This window comes from Apis mellifera, linkage group LG4 (genome assembly GCF_003254395.2).
Source record: "Apis mellifera strain DH4 linkage group LG4, Amel_HAv3.1, whole genome shotgun sequence".
Taxonomy (NCBI): Eukaryota; Metazoa; Arthropoda; class Insecta; order Hymenoptera; family Apidae; genus Apis; species Apis mellifera.
This window is the reverse complement of record NC_037641.1, coordinates 3958349-3975032: the sequence shown is the minus strand read 5'-3', so window position 1 is coordinate 3975032 and position 16684 is coordinate 3958349. Positions and strand designations below refer to the sequence as shown.

The window sequence follows — 16684 nt, the reverse complement described above, 5'->3', positions numbered from 1 at the left end:
GCAGAGGTAAACTGTTTTATAGCCCGATCGGAATTAGTCACGAATTAATTTAATCTTGGAGATGAGTTTCTTTTCTCTTTCGCGAGTTTCTAATACAGTGTATAAATATATATGTGTGTGTATGTGTGTGCAATAATATGCGAGGTATCCCACTCCACGAGTTAATCGTATATATTAATGGATGGAACGAAATGTAGGGATGAACGTTTCTCTTTTTTTCTCTCTCTCTTCTCCACTCGTCATCGCTTCTAACAGCGATTCGTGTATTTAACCTTTCGAAATCTGATCGATAAATTTCTTTAAACCGTTTTGAAATCTTTATTTTCCTTCGTCGATTATCTACAAATAATAAAAATAAGGATCGAATCAATATAACCTTGTTGAAAAATTATCTTGACTTCTCTGTGTTGGCGATTAATAATTCGATTCTTGTCGATTCGAATGAAGAAATATTTCACCATTCATCTATTTCTTTAACTCTCTCGTGTTATCACGTTACGTTACTTTACGTTACACGCTGTATAACCAATGAAAGAAGGAATCAAGGCTGTTCATCCACTCATGAATAGAGTGGAGAGAGCAGAAGGGGCGAAGATCGGCGTCAGCAGCGATGGGTCGAATCACCATATTCCGTTTACGGGACGTTCCACGGGTGGATATAGGACGATAAAAATGTGAAAATCTCCTCGGAAAATCCGCGCCACGGAATTCGATTTCGTCGACATTCGAAACGAATGTCCATCTCTCGTCACCTCTCCCTCTCCCTCGATCCGAATAACAAAGAGCCTTCTCTTCCGAAATGGAAATGCTCGTTAACGTGACATAACCTCGTCTATTTCTTCTTTTTTTTCCGAACGAGCCGGTCGACGTCCTCGAAGAAACGGAAAAACGCGAGGAACGAGTCTGTCGAGGACGATAATTGAGAAAAGACCGTTTGACGTTTCGAGAGGATACGCGGACTCGTGATATCCGCCACTTTTTACTTCCCTCTTTAATAAAGTTAACAGTCTCGCCTTATTATCTTTGTTTATTAAATCCAGGAAATATATATCTTACTTGAAGCTCGCAACGGGTATATAATATTTTACGAATATCGCTTCTGGAAATCTTTAAACGTTCTTCTTCTACTTCCTTTAAGTTTAAACAATAATCCCTACGAAAAAATTAACCATCTTATGCTTAAATACGAAACAAATCATCGAACTCAATCCAAGCAAAAATTATATTTACGCTTCCAAACGTTCCAAAAGATAGAATCCCCAGCCTTAACGATCTACGGCCCTAAAAATCGCCAGTTAAAAATCGTCCCCTCGTCGATAACCGGGGAATGGATGGAGACAGGGTTTTCTCTTCACGGAAATGCGGCGGACTCGCGTCACGATTGATCGAATGATCGAGGCGAGACCTCGTCCGCGAGCTTAACGGGAATCGAGCGATACGCGGTAAAGTTTTTTGCGAGGCGGCTTTTCCAGGGATGCCGGGAGCGACGCAAGAACCGGACGTTCCGGATTGGCGGGCGTGAATGGAAGGCACTCTTGCTCCTCTTCGAGGGTCGGAGGTGCCGTTTCGGCATTGAATAGCGGTTTTTCCCAGCTAGTGGACGCTGGACCGATTTGAATAACAAAATCACCAGGAAGACGTATTATTCGCCCTTCGTGGCGGGGCACACAGTGTCGCCACGAGTTTATCGCCGTTGCCTCGTTTGCATCCCATGCGAAACCGTTCCGCCGATCGAGCACGATCTATTCCCATCCTCGTCGATCCTTTCCCAGCCCCAGCTGAATCCATTCGTTTCACGGAAATCGAGGAGGAAACGCGATGATCCAATTCCAGGGAAACAGAGTGCATCGCGTTAATTTGCATATCTGCTCTCTTCGGGGAGAGGAAAGCGGTTCGACGACCGTCGATCGGATGGCTATGAATGGACAGATTTCGCGGAACGGTTGAAAGCAAAGTATCGGTCTGGAATATTTATTATTACACTGGAGCCGATGACGAATGAACCAAGTTAACCCATAATTCGAGAAGGAGACCTGCAAGAGAACAATAACGTGGATAACGATCGACAGGTGAGAGGGAAAGAGAGAGAGAGAGAGACGGAGAATCGACCCATAAATTACACCTTGACCCAGCGAGAAATGGAAAGAACTTTCTGATAAGGATCTCTCTTAACCATTAGTTTATTCCTTTCGGATCTAAATCCGAAGGAAAGCTGCGGCATAGTCTCGTGTGACTTTCGAAGGATAATCGCGAGGTTTGATTGAACCTCGGGAAAGAGACGAAGAAAAGGTGAAAAGGAGAAAAAAGGGGGGAGGGAGGGAGAAAAAAAAGAAAAGGACAAAGAACGAAGAAAATATCGTCGAAGACGTTTACATTAGAAAGTATGATGAGGGACTTGGCCGTTCTCCGCACGAGAGATCTCCATGAAGCCAGCGTTAAAAGAATCTCTGGTCTGACCATATCGGTCGAACAGGTGTGCCTGTACGACGTAGGAATAAACGATTAGCGATTCGATTAGCATCCATGGATCATATCGATCGCAGCTACGCGGCATTCCGAATCATACCCGCCCCCCTCCTCTTTCGCAGCAGAGGAGAATTTCGCAACAACAGGAGATCGCGCATTTTTCACCTCTCGATCTCTCGTGCCTCTCGAGCAGCTCGATCCTCCCATCCGTCCGCTTGAATTATCGCCCCTCGTTCCTCGTTACCGTTAATTAACTGCAGCGTCGTAAACGAGACGCAAAAAGAAAAAAAACGACTTTCGCGGATTGAAAATTGAAAACGCCTCCTTCCAAGTTAACTCCATTCGTGTTGTTATAAAAATCCTCTTTCCCATAGATAGAGTTAGAGAGATGTTGAGAGAGTGAGAGAGATGTTCGTCACCGTTTGGGGAGGTGGATCTTTGTCGCTTGGACTCGAAGAGGACAAAGGGAAGAAGGAAGACGCGAAGGTACACTCTTCTGGAGGTCGAGGAACGAAGCGAGGAGGGAAGAGCGAAAGAGGGGAGGGGGTGGGATGGATGGACAGGTTTAAGGAGAAGGAAAGGAAGAAAAATGGAGCGGGTGGTGGTGGTGGCGCTAGGCGATCGGAAGTGTGTCAAATTACAGAGGTCCGTGATATTAATGACTCCTAATGACACGGCCCCCTCTGTCCATGGGTCCTTTCCCCCACCCGGGACAGCCTGGATCCCCTCCACGAGCCTGATTTCCTTCCTACCGGTTTCCTTTCCTCCCCTTCCTTCCGAGGGAGCCAAGGCTTTTTAAGTGGGCTCCTCGCAGCAGCCCCCTCGAAACCGATTCACGGAATCGGCATTAAGGGTACAATTGCTAATTGACGGAGGCTAATAGCAATAAGACAAACAATCGGGGGCCTTAAGTGCTATAAAAGTAAAACACAGGTTGCAAATGATGTCCTTTCGCGAATCCTCGGAACGATGGATTCGTTCGAGAGAGGCTTGTCTTGGGGCCGAGACAAATACGAGGGGGAACCATCTCCTCCTCCTCCTCCTCCTCCTCCCCTTTCCTCTCCGATAGTCTCTGGGTTGGTGGTGGAATCGCTCGAAGAAGATCTTTGGAATCTTCTTTCGGTCTGTTTGCCCGTTGGTAACGACCGGTTCAGCGTTTCCGAGAGTCCGGCCCGATTTTTTGCCACTCTTCCAAAGCTTTGTTAGAATCCAGCTTGGGTTCACTTGGATGCTTATTTTTCGAAGGGGAACGCTTTCGAAAGATTGTTCCGTGCTCTCTGAATCGAGATCTAGATCTTCCCACCCTCCTTTTTTGTTCGTCCCCCTTAAATGGAAGACGTGTTAATGAAACTGTTGAACAGAATCATATTTCATATATTTTAAACGCGTCCTTTCCTTTTCTTTGAGAAGAAATTGTACCAATATGTACCAATATGTTGTTTATTACGACCAAGTATCGTATAAGTAATAATGTAAGTAATAATTACTGATAGTTCACCCAAGATTTAAAAATTCTCACGTTCGACGTCTCTAAATTCTTTTGACATCTCGAAGATCGATGTGTAATCGTCGAGGGTGATCCGAGGCTCGTTAAACATCAAGTTTCGTTATTATCGTTCGTTGGAAGGCGCGACATTTGTTACATTCGACGACACGTGACAATCTTTGAGGGAGACTGCGTCTTTTTCTTTTTTTTTCAGACGGTCAGCAGAATCCGCGCACACGAAGAAACAGGGTGGACGCCTCTCACGCGAGCCTAAATTATCCTTCCTGGACGGAATCGACTCCCTTCTCGCTGTCACGTGAGAAATTCTGTCGATTCTAGTTGGACGAGGCGATAAAATCCTTCGAAAAATTCCTCGAATTTGTTTGTCGAAATTTTTGAGGAAAAAATCGTTCGGGCCCTCGAGGGGGGTTTCGACCGTGTTCAGGGAGGTTTCCACCCCCTTCTTCTATTTTTTTTTTACGAGCAGACAAGTTTTTCGGCCAAGGACGAAGGTGTATAATATAATCCCTCCCGTCCGTTTTAAGAGGGGGAGAATTCCTCGTGGCAAATGACAAACCGCTGTGCTGCCTCTGCTGGTGGGCGGTATAATTGCTTTTATGACATATTTTACGTGGAAAGGGATCAGCCTTAGGATGCGGCGGCGGCTACGTTCTTCCATTTCAGTAAACGAACACGCTGCTCAGGAATATCTGGCCGTTTGATCACACGACTCTTACTTGATACGTAAAAATTTCAATTTTACTTCTTAAAAGAAGTACACATAAAATGCACAAATCTTCGTCTTCAAGAGAAATAAACATCCACGATCGAAATATGATTTTTTCCAAAACGTAGAATCACTTCTTTCTATCTTATTATTTCATTGATCGAGCCAAGTAATAAATTAATATCAGAAAAACGCGCGTAAATTATCGGATATTTGAATCGATAATTGATCGGACGAAGCGAATGCCTGATACCTCGATTCATAATCGAAACGACAATGGAATGAAAGAGGAGGAGGAGGAGGGGCTCGCACAGGAGTCCTGTTCGGCTCGAGACTGGTTACGGGATCCCCATTCGCGCTCGATTAATAAAAATCCCCGCAATGTCCCGGTGGCGGACGAGCGTCTCGTCCGATTTCTTTGCCTCTGTCTCTGAAAATTTCTCAATCAACCGGCACCAGGTTTCCTTACCGGCGGCGGATTTTCTGCGGCGCACAATGTAAAAGCCTCATCGTTGCAATTAAACGATGTTTGCCCGGCCCCGATCGGCCGCGCAAAAAGCCGGCCTAAGAAATAACGACGCGGATTTATAATGCCCCGATACTTGAATCCTTTCGCTCGAGGCCCTCCGCCTCGTCGTGTCGTATTATTCGTTTGTGAAATTTATGTTCCTGCCATCGGCGAAGGTTAAACCCTTCGTCGTACGTTAATCGTGTCGCGATTGGACGAGTTGGGGGAGGAGGAGGAGGAGGAGGAAGAGGAGGAGGAGAAGGGGAGGCGAGGAAGAAGAGGGTAAAGAGGCGGACGACAGACGGACGGACGGACGGATGAAACTCTGTGCAAACTCACCTTGTATGGATTCCGGCGAGGCTGGCTCCTTATCGATTCGGCCGAGCGCGTCGCTTGCTGCAACAAAAAGTGCAACGGGGGCCTCGTTAGTGACGTCGTCGCGTTATAAAGCCGACGGGGAAACCTCGCCTTTCTCACGTAAAAATGATAGGAGACAGCGATTCCAAAGAAAGAATTTCCACGTCGGCAGCGATGGATAAAATCCTCTCCCCCTTCTGTCTCCCCTGATCGACTGACTGATCGTAAAGATGGAATTGCGGCAATTAATAAAACGAATGCTATCCCTCTCCATCATTTGTGAGTCAAAATCTGTTGGAGGAGGGGCGTGGGAAAGGAAGAAGGGGTGGAGAAGGCTTGTAAAGGCTTGTTTCGATCGAAATTTTTATCGCGACGTTTCTTGCGCACGAACGATGGTGGGGTAACTTCGTTAAAAGAGGATCCATCCTAATTCCTGTCCGAGAATTTCTCCCCCTCCCACGTCTCTTCAGTCAGTTTGATAATTTTTAACGGAGAAGCTAGCTAGAAACCCTTCTCGCTTCCATTCCTTGAACTTGAAACGACACCAGTTTCGCTAATCAACCGCACGATCTCGCTCCAAATTCCTCGAATCCCACCGAAACGGACCCGAAGTTTCGCCTCACCCAAGCCCCTATAATTTCGACGACCAAGATCCGCTCGGCGCCCACATCGGACCTGATTAAACCCGAGCAAGCGGGGGGGGGGGGGGGCGCGCGTAAATACGACGTCGAGGAGGGGATGGAAGGGAAAAGGGAGCGGAGAGAGGGGCGAAGTAGTTATCAATCGGACGAATTACGAAAAACGATCATCGTCAACACATGTCTCTCTATGTTCCTATACTATTCTTCCTGGGGGAATCATCGATCGATATTCAAACGAACGTGCGCCAAGGTTGGAAGGAAGATGGTGGTAATTCGCAACGAAGATGACCGCTATAGATCACGAGGGGGGAGGGCAAAGAGACGCCTGGCCGGCCACCTACTACCCCCTGGGGAGTCGCAACTCAACCCCTGGAAACGACTGTATTCAGATAATCCCACCTTTCCTCTTTTCTCCCGTCTCCGCTTTTGGCCAGGACACACGCGACATTTCAATACCCAGATAACCCAGCGCAAATACGGTCGGATCTACGGCGTCCCACGGCATGGAAAATAACGATGACATATCGGAGGGAGGGATGCTGCACACGGCTGATTTTTGTATTTTTCTTCCTCGGATTCAGAGTTATTCTGAAGAGGGATACGATATTCTGTGCTTTCGTAATCGAATTTAAATAATTTGAACGATATTTTGATAAAGATGAATAGAACGTCATCTTTTGTATCACTTTTTTTTAAATACATTATAACATTTGATTAATAACGAACGAGAAGATTTGATTGGAGGAATAGATAAAACGAGATAAAAGATGTTTTATATCTGCGATAATTATTCACATTCCATATATCATTCTGTGAGAACACTTGAACAGAGCGCATAAATCTTGCGCTTTGGGCTTGAGTCTCAACAGAATTTCAATGGAATAATTAAATTTTCATTTCAAGTAAAACGTTTTAAAACGATTAGATAGCGAGTCGCGAACCTGTGTTTTCAGTGTAATTGTTGGAATAAGTTGCAACAGATCTGACGGTATAATCGCGGCTGAAAAAGGAAACGGGAATGCGAGCGCTTCGGTCTAACGATCATCGACGCGCCTCTGAAAAACGAACAATGCCGAGATCCTTGATGCGCTCGTTTTCATTATTAAACGAAGGACTCTGGATGGAAACTGGCACACGATTACATTAAATATGAATCGTGGCCTCGTTCGTTCCATCGACTTTTCTTTCTTTTTTTTTTCCAACAGTTAGTCACAATGAATACCCTCAGGCAAATGTCCCTTCGACAACGATTGCGAAAGGAAAATGGCCGAGATCTATTAAACAATCGATGTCGTCGAAATCGTAATTAAATCGATTTTTATCTAATGAAATATGCAACGCGTGGAACATTTAAAAGAGGAAACGAGCCGCGATAAACTCGAGTCATCCCTCTGGAAAGCCTCCAGGGGGTTGTAAAGCTGTTACCTTTGCACATGCACCTACATACAGTATTCAAAGTTCCAATTGGGCTCTAAACACGTTCCCATCCCCCTCCCCATCCTTCTTCTGTTTAGAAAAACCGACGACTACGTATTAAAAGATACATAATCACAAGCTATCCTACTATCGAAGAGTTACAACGATTATCAAATCATAAAACGATGAATAAATGATACAGTGATACGAATTTAAGACGATAATTACACGATTAAGTGAATTCCCCCCTTTTTCTCGCTCGTTCTCTCGTCGAAAATCACAATCCTCTCGTCGGTCGTCAATCATTCGAGGAAAAAATTCGTGCGTCCATCGTGCGAGCACAACGTTTCGTCGAGAGATTTTCGTATTCCACAGACGAGCGACGTCACTTATTAATTCGACGGGATCCCCTTTCTCTGACAGTCTGAAATCGCGTGTCCACGGACGCAACCCTTTCTCCCTTAGTATTCATAAAGGTCAGCCGGGTTCTCTCTCGCCTCTTGGGTGCCATTTCTACGTGCACGTATTCCCATTCATCCGGGTTACGTGGACGAGACACCTGTACGTACTGGACAGCCGACTGTTAGCCGCGGACAGGTGAACTCCACCGGCTGTCGAAAAAAAAAAAAAGAAACGATCGTGGGCAAAAGCTTGGGATACGTCCAAGTCAACGACCGCCTCGAAATAATGCAATGGAAGAAATCGATTTTCGGATATGAGTGGTTATGGGGTTGATTCGAGTTTGAATCAGGATATCTCGTTCGATCACTAAGACTAATTTGTGCTTCCTTCCGATTTATTCGTTAACTCTTATTAATCAATATTACGATTATAAATATATTCACAATTATTGTTTAATCGAATTGGATTTTGTAATTTTGATGAGTAGCAATACTTCAAGAGCATCGATCTGAAGCAAGAGAGGGCAGATTAATATAATTTTAAGATATATAAATTTTTTATCACTGTTGTAATCAGAAGTATCATTTTCCGTTACTAAATATAAGACAGAATCAGATCAAATTGCAGAAAACTATCCAAAATCTATACAATAAATCATTTTGCACTTTATACTTGATAAATCTTTCCAAGAGAATCAAAAAAAGAAGGCGAAATTTTCTCGAATCTTTTGCCAAAAACGATAGAAACGAGACTTTTTTCCTTTTTCGAGGCGACTCGACTCCACTCGACTTCCGAAATTCGAATCGAACGCGTCCAAGGAAAACGAGATTTTAATATTTAAACCACGCCACGATACAATAAGTGTAATAAGCATAGAGGCGACCGTTGGCCGGCGCACAAGAGACGGTTGAAATATTAATGCTGACATTTCGTTGCTTTGCGGTAGTTTAACCACACCTCCCTCCCGACTCGGGCCTTTCAAGGCTGCGGTTTCCGTCCGTGGAACGATATTGCGCTCGGCCATTCCCGTCGCGATATATTCTAATCGCGGTAAATTCGCGGCGAGCACGCGTTTTCCCCCGACTTATCCTTTTTTCCACCCTCCCCCCTCCTCGTTGGATCACGCCAACCGGAGATCCACCCTCCTCCCATCCTCGAAGGAGCATCATGAATACCAGATGCGAGATCTGGATACAGTCTAGTTTTGCCTGGTGCCCCGGCCTTCTCATCAATTTTTAAGAACCCACCTTGTATAAATATACGTATATGCACCCAAGTTAGATATGGAAACCACGTATCCAGCGTGAATACAGTCGAAGAAGAGGGGGGAAAAATCGTGCCCTCGTAGCCGGGCGTGAATAGCGATGAGAAATCGCTGCCAGATAGTTGGAACCGGGGAAGGGGTGTAATGGAACAGATTTCCCTTGTCTCTTTCAGTCACCAATTGTTGTCCTGTAATTTTTGAAACGAAGCTGAGGATAAATTTGAGGAAAGACTCGTCTATTTCCTGTACGACACTCGACAAATTTGCTACAATTCTTATATATTATTTCTTTTCTGAGATGCAACGAATTAATCGCGTTACAAAAAGTATTGTTACAAGAACTGTAATTTTGTAGTTCGAACGGTATGACACGTGGGAATAAAAGTCCAAGAAGGATCCAGGTTGCCCCATTCTCCCTCCACATCCATACATCAAGATAACCGAGTGAACGAGCGTCCCTTTTGCGCTAGGAGAAAAATCCTAATTCGCGGCAAACGGAAATTCGAGAGAGAGAGAAAATGAAGAAAGGTAGCGAGAAAGAAGGAGAGAGAGGGAAGGGGAAGAAACGCGCGTTGGAAACAACGTTCTTGTACGTGAGCCGAGACTTTTTCCAATTACAAACGGCGCCATTCGCGAGCCGGCTGGCGGCGATTATTTTTAAAACAAGAATATTCCCTTCCGCCCCAGGACATAATGAGGAAGGGGTAGGAGAAGGAGGAGGAGGAGGAGGAGAGAAGCACGGTCGGAGGGCGCGATAATGGCGGCCGTTATGAAGAAATCAACCCACCCCCGCGTCCCTCCGCCCCTCACGCCGCCCCTCTGCCCACTTGATCTTCCGTTTCCATGACGACCGCCTTGTCCAACGGACCCCTGCCCGCAAACAGGGTGGTTGCGAGCATTCTCTCTTATTATGAGACTCGCTCCACCCGCGAAAGGGTTGCGACCACCCGATTTCCACGACTTACTACGCTTACTACGGTCCGAATGATTTTCAGAAACGTCTCTCTTTACCAGAGAGCTGAAGAAGCTACGCAAACTTCGCTATCTCGTGGATGTATTGGAATCTCGTGGATGGATCTTCGAGAATTCGTTAAATTGATTTTCTGGTCGGCAGAAGGCGAGGTCGTCGAGGAATTTTCAAGAAAGCCTCGGGTCCCCTCCCGGCCAAGAAACGAGTAACAAGTACGATAATTTCGAGGTGTAAAGGCTAACCAGATCGTTTCCTCTGGCGAGAGGTTTCGAGGAAACGCACGATGCGTTTCATCTTGGGATTCCTCTGACTCTCTCTCTCTCTGCGACCCCTCCGTTTCCGCGAAGCGTAACGAGCGTGCAAAAAACGGTCCCAACTGCGTTCCATCCAATTAAACGTTGGGTCGGTGCGCGGTTTTCACGCGTCGATCGATCGATCATCGGCCGATAATCGAAACGCTTAATCCTGCGACAAAAATGACGGATCCCTGAATAATTGTTCGCGATTCGATGAGGAGGAGGAGGCTTTTCATCCCTACGAAAGAAGAGAAGGAAGAGGAGGAGCAAGAAAGAAAAGATAGACACGTTGTTATAAAAGAGGGAATAAAAAAAAGAATGGTCGTAAGGAAATTATTTGAAATTGATGAGGAGAAGGGTTGGGGTCGCGTGGCGAGCATCCGATGCATAAAAGGGGTCCCCCTTCCTTTTATTGCTTTCCATTCTGCGACACGCGCGCGATCTTACACCCCTTCTTCCTCGAGATCCACGGGCCCCCTTCCGTTGGCAATTCGAAAATGGCGCTGTAATTTACGACGAGTTAATTCGACGGAAATTTGTGGGCAGGCTTGACCGAGGACTGATGTGGATTGATCGATTCGACGTCGATCCTATGAAAGATACTTTTTCCTTATCTTCGAGATTTATCCAATCGAAAAAGTAAAGGTAGAACGGTATCCATATACATATACGTAGACGTGAGAAATATATACGCGTAACAGTATACAACGATATATCAATAGAAAACAATATTGACGTTGCTAAAAGCTCCCGTAAAGGCGGAGAAATCTAAAAAGTTTAGATTAGTAAAGTTAATTTGGCTAGTCATTACCAATTAATTTTTACTAGTCATTACTAACATTACTAATCCTTTACCATTTTCTCCCAAGGCAACCGCTTCGCTGCATACGAACCATAATCGCTCGCCGTATTCACCGTTGCAAATCGCATATCACGAGAAGGAACGATCGTGGAATCGAGGCCCTGCACGACGAGCAACACCTTCGCACGTCCCTTATTACGGTATTTTCGCTCGAATTACCGTGAAACTGTGCAGACACGTACGCCTGGTCGTAGCGCGACGACATTTCGTTGCACGTACACCGGGAGAACGAGGGGCGGCAAGGGGAGGGGGGGGAGAGGTCTCCGTTAATGGCCTCGTAGGGACGCGGAGACCTCACGCCGGGGGGGAGGGGGAGGGATGGTTTTCCTCCAGACGACTCCGTGGCCTGACCGCGGAAGGAAGCATCCTCCACGAGGAGGGGGAGGGGTAAGTGCTTCACGCGGAGAGGTAATGGACCCGGCTTATTCGTTAAGGAAACGCCTCGGCCTCGGCAGCGATCGAAACCTACGAGGGGCAAAATAACCAGTGATTCCAGACTTGGCTTGGCTTCATTCTTCGCGCTGATCAGACTTATCATAGGAACTTTTATCCAGAGTTCTCTTCTCTTCTGTATCTGTAGATTCAACGAGATTCTTTTCGATTCTAATTGATTCGATTCTAATCTCTAGAGAAGGAAAAAAAGAAAATTAATCAGTGTCCAAGATCGATCCTCGATCGGTCAATCGTTTAATCCACCTTGAACCCAATTTCAGAATTCAAGCAGTTTTTATCACATATGAACCTATCGATATTTCGAGGCCGTTATCTATCAACGATCGACCTCCTCCGTTAAAACGAGCTTTCTCGAACACGTACGCGCGCACACGTACAGGGCAAATTCGATTAATTAACCGGCGTTTCGTTTTCGTCCCGGCGAAGTCATCGTGGCGAATGAAATATTCATCGAATGCAAATGGCCGTTGGTGTCTTTGATACGTTGGAAAATAATAACGACAGAAATTCACGTTAATTGGCACAATAGCCGCGACATGCCTACCTCCCCCTAGTCCTGGCGATTACGACACGACCCTGCCTCTCTCTCGGGCCGTTTTACAAGCTTACCAACAGGGACGGCCGATGTTCATAATTACTCGGTAATTAGAGAGGTTTTACCGAGAGAGAGAGAGAGAGAGAGGGAGAGGGAGGGAGTGGAGCGTAAATCTTCTGAATATCGAGCCCAGATCCGCGCCTCGATACGAACGATATGATGATTCGAGACAGGTTGGAATCATCATTTCACGTCACCACAGGTTTTGAAATGGAAATTTAATCGGCGGGATTATGCGGCCGGGGATGGCCGAGAGGCCATTTGTTGTGAATTCTGCCGTGCAATTTATTATTTCGTGTACAGGCCGTGTTGGTCTTGGTCTGTACGTACATCGGGATACGTAGACGTGGTATAATGAAGATAAAAGGATAGCGTAATGTAACAGCGGTGAAAAATTGAGTAAATTCCTGCCACCGTATATATATGTATATATACTCTTAACGGTATAATATTAATTTCACGTTCCGCGAAAACGACCGTTTTTATCCGATTTATTATTATTCTAAAGCTTGTATAATAATATTCGTATCTTTCTCTACTACTCTCCCCTCTTTCATCGTAAATTATTTTATATTTAAGGTAAAAATATTTTCATCGATAAATGTAATACGTTTCAAAATATTCCATATCGAATATATATCGACGATTCCAGTGAACAACGAATCATCTTCGTTCCTCATCCCTCCCTCATCTTCGCTGCTCCAAGATATAATTTCTCGGAGCAAAAAGTTTCTAATGACGGAAAATCTAATATATATCGAGGCAGTACGGTACGAGCAGCTTTTGTTGTAATTAAGTTATAACTAAGAGAGGGAGGGTGGGGGAAGAAGAAACGCGAGAATACGTTCCTCGAAGTTGGGGGGTGGATTAGGGGGTGGGAAGCGGATCCTCGCAAGAGTGGAAAACAATAAGAGGGCTCCGCTAATCCGGACGATATATTATATCCAATGAGAGTGCTTCTGGCATTGCCAAGCCAGCTGTACATACTACGGCGGGGGGGGTGGGAAGGGGTAGGAAACGAACAGAGAGTCCAACAAATAAGGAACAATAGGATAAGGACGGAGAGGAATGGTATAAATGGCGCGTTTATGTAGAGGAGTAATTTTGATCACTCGTCTTAATCAATTTGTAATTTTTCTGGGAGGAAAAGCAATTAAGGATTATAATTTTATTTCTTTTTTGGAAAAGCAACGTAGCAAGACCAAGAAACGAAAGGGAATACATTAACTGTAGGAGTTATCTTATCTTAGAATTTCGAAACATATGTAAAAAGAATTTATTATTAAATTACTTCTTATTATTATTATTTTATTTTCCTTGTTATGTCAAGGAAAAAATAAATCAGATCTAGAGTCTAGATCCTTTGAAAAAACGCGTAAAAGTTAATACATTTTGAAAAATGGAGAGATCCCGAGATAAGGATTAGTTTCGACTAATTAATTTAAATTAATTTAACTAAATAAAGAGTGCCTTTCGAGTTCCCTTTCCCTCCCCTCCGGGAAGGAATAAATTCTCCTAACGAAATTTATTAAAGCAACAAGATTGAGAAAGATTCAAGTCAGCGCTATCAGTCGAGGCCACGAGTGGTTGCAATTAAATCCAACGTGTTAAACGATCATAAATAATTAATGAATATATTTTGTTACAAAAAAAGAAACAAAGGGGAAAGAACAAGGGATTATAATGTTTTACACGCCCGTATATGCGTAAATTTCGTATTATGATGAATTGTAACGAAAATGGCGACTGTCATTCTGATGGATATCCGTAATTTTTCAAAAACGCCACCAGATGCGGGGGAGGCGGGGGCACGGTTACGCGAAACAAGGGGGCGAATTAAAACGGCCGTCGAGGCGTGATGAGGAGATCTCGGGCCTCGATAATTATCGTAGCGTGCAAATATCGATATAATATACCGAAGCGGGAAAAACGAGAGAGGAAACGAGAAAGGTGCCCGCCCTCCGAACGAACGAACGAACGAACGAACAGCTCAATTGCGCGAAATCGAGTTATTACCTATCGACCCTGGTCAACGAGTAATTAATTAATTCGAGCGCCATTTCGCGCTCCTCGACGGCTGTATATTATTCTACACAGATCCTCGGCGAGGGGGGCGAAGCGCCCTTCCTTCGATTCCTCGCCCCCTTCATTTTTCTCGCTCGAAGCGCGCGGCCGAAGAATGGAAAGAAAGGAAATTGGAAGAAGTTATTTAAAATTTGAACGAATTTTTCGAAATGATTGTGAACCATTTAAAAATTGTTATTTCTATTGAGTTTATAAATACAAAGCGAACAATGTTTAATGAAAATAATAATTCGATGAAGATATTCGAACGAAGATTTGCCACGAATTAAATATTTATAGGATAATATAGGAAACATAATTTCTCTCGTAATTAATTAATAAAAGAGATTACAAAGCGATAAAAAGGATCGAAAAGGATCAAGATACACCTCTTAGAGAGAGAAGGAAAAATTAGAATTTCAAGATACTTAGGAAAAATTAATCTTTTCCATGCTAAATTTGAGACAAGTATAAAACTATTTTCTTCTTTTTTTTCACGATAATCAAAATAATCTGATAAATGCAATCTGATCTTTTCGTTCCAGCGTTAATGTAAACGTGTAATTAAACTCGAAGTAATAATGAAAAGCGTGGAACATGGTTGGTTCACAGGACAAAAGAACCGTTCGAGCCAACAACACGGCCACAAATTTGTACGAAACTCGAGGAGGATCTGCTCGAGCGCGCTACGAGGGGAGGCTACGTGTTCGCTTAACAAGGAATTCGAGTCATAACGCTTAATTAAGGTACTGTACTGAAGTAGGGCCCGCATCCAGGAGAGGAAGGGAGCGAGGGAGGAGGGAGGAGGGGAGCGGGAAGGTATGAGGGCCATTGGACCCCAGGATCGTGACCAACCCAGAAGCAGGAACGCGGTCAGATCGGTTGATAACGATCTGATAAGGTGCCCTCCCAAGATTACGAGCGGAGTTTCGTTCGAGCCTCCGCCTCGATGAAACCAGTTTTTCTGCGGGCCCGATTTAATTAGATTTTCCGTGGGATTATCGCCCCCTCCTCTTACTGCCTTTCCTCCTCCTCTTCTTCTTTTTTTCTCGAGAAACTTTGTAATTCGTAATTTGCATGCGGAAAATATTATTCGAAATCGAAGATATTCAGCGACGATTTTATTACCATTATTCGGATAATGGAATAGTCATTTCTTTCTCTCGCCCCCTTCTCGCGAAGAATCGATGAGGAAAATCCACCGATATTATGCAAAGCGTGACTGACGTTCGACTTATCGTCCCTATAATTCCATTAAAGTATCGTTATAAGCTCGAATCACCACAAGTGCTCGCTCACATATCTCATAAAAATTTTTCATGAATTTATGAATTTCGATTAGCCCCCCCAACAGTATCCCGCAGTTTGACCAATAAAAATTAATCGTTGTCGAATACACGAAGCGAGGGACTTTTATTATAAACGAGATGTTTCCTTCTTCGAGTCAAATTGATAGATTAAATAAAGGATAATGGGAGTAGAAAAGAATGGAAGGGGGTGAGAAACGCAGCGAAAAGTATACAAGGGAGAAAGAAACGAGGAATTTGAGTGCGTCTACAGGATAATCTGAAGCGTATGGGGCGAGCTGTCTACAGGAGCTGTACAACAAACGAAGGGGGTGGGCGATTTAAAATGGCTGGAGCATCCCTTCTCGACCTAAAAGCAAACCCCAATCGTTGCACGCTGGTCTAATCACAGAAAGGGGGTTGGTTTTGCATTTCATACATTCCCCCCCTAACGGGGAATGAACGAGACCCAACCGACCAACCACTCTCGCGCAATGGAAAACTTTCTACTTAAGCTAATTTGATTAATAATGATTAACCAGTTAAGAATAGATGAATAAATGTACGATAAAGCATACGATAAAAATTCGATGGAAAGCAGGAAGCATTCATAGCCATTAAATCTATTGGGAAGATTAGATCGTTGCTTCATGCGGGACTTTTTTCCATAAAAAAAAAATTTCCAAGGCAAGATGAGCGTATACAAATATATGCTGGTACATTATTATCCATCAAATTCGATATGGGTCCAAGAGGAATGAACGTTGATTCGATCGCAAGAAAATCGAAACCCTCGTCGATTAATAATAATAATTACATCCATGAGGGAGAGAGAGAGACGCACAATCTACCCTCTGCTTTAAGACAAAATAAACATTTCCGCTTACGTAT

At 44.4% G+C, this 16684-nt stretch overlaps 1 protein-coding gene across 3 annotated transcripts in view; it reads right to left on the bottom strand.

The window, feature by feature from the left end:
* The window catches only part of LOC727092 (protein nubbin), a 110674-nt gene that overhangs the window by 20463 nt on the left and 73527 nt on the right, over nucleotides 1-16684 (bottom strand). For 2 of the 3 annotated variants that reach the window (XM_006558673.3, XM_006558674.3), the window contains exon 4: nucleotides 5527-5583. The exons of the other annotated variant lie outside the window; for it this stretch is intronic. In XM_006558673.3, the coding sequence (XP_006558736.1) occupies nucleotides 5527-5583 (57 nt within the window). The remainder of the gene's footprint in view (nucleotides 1-5526; nucleotides 5584-16684) is intronic. 3 annotated transcript variants of the gene reach the window in all.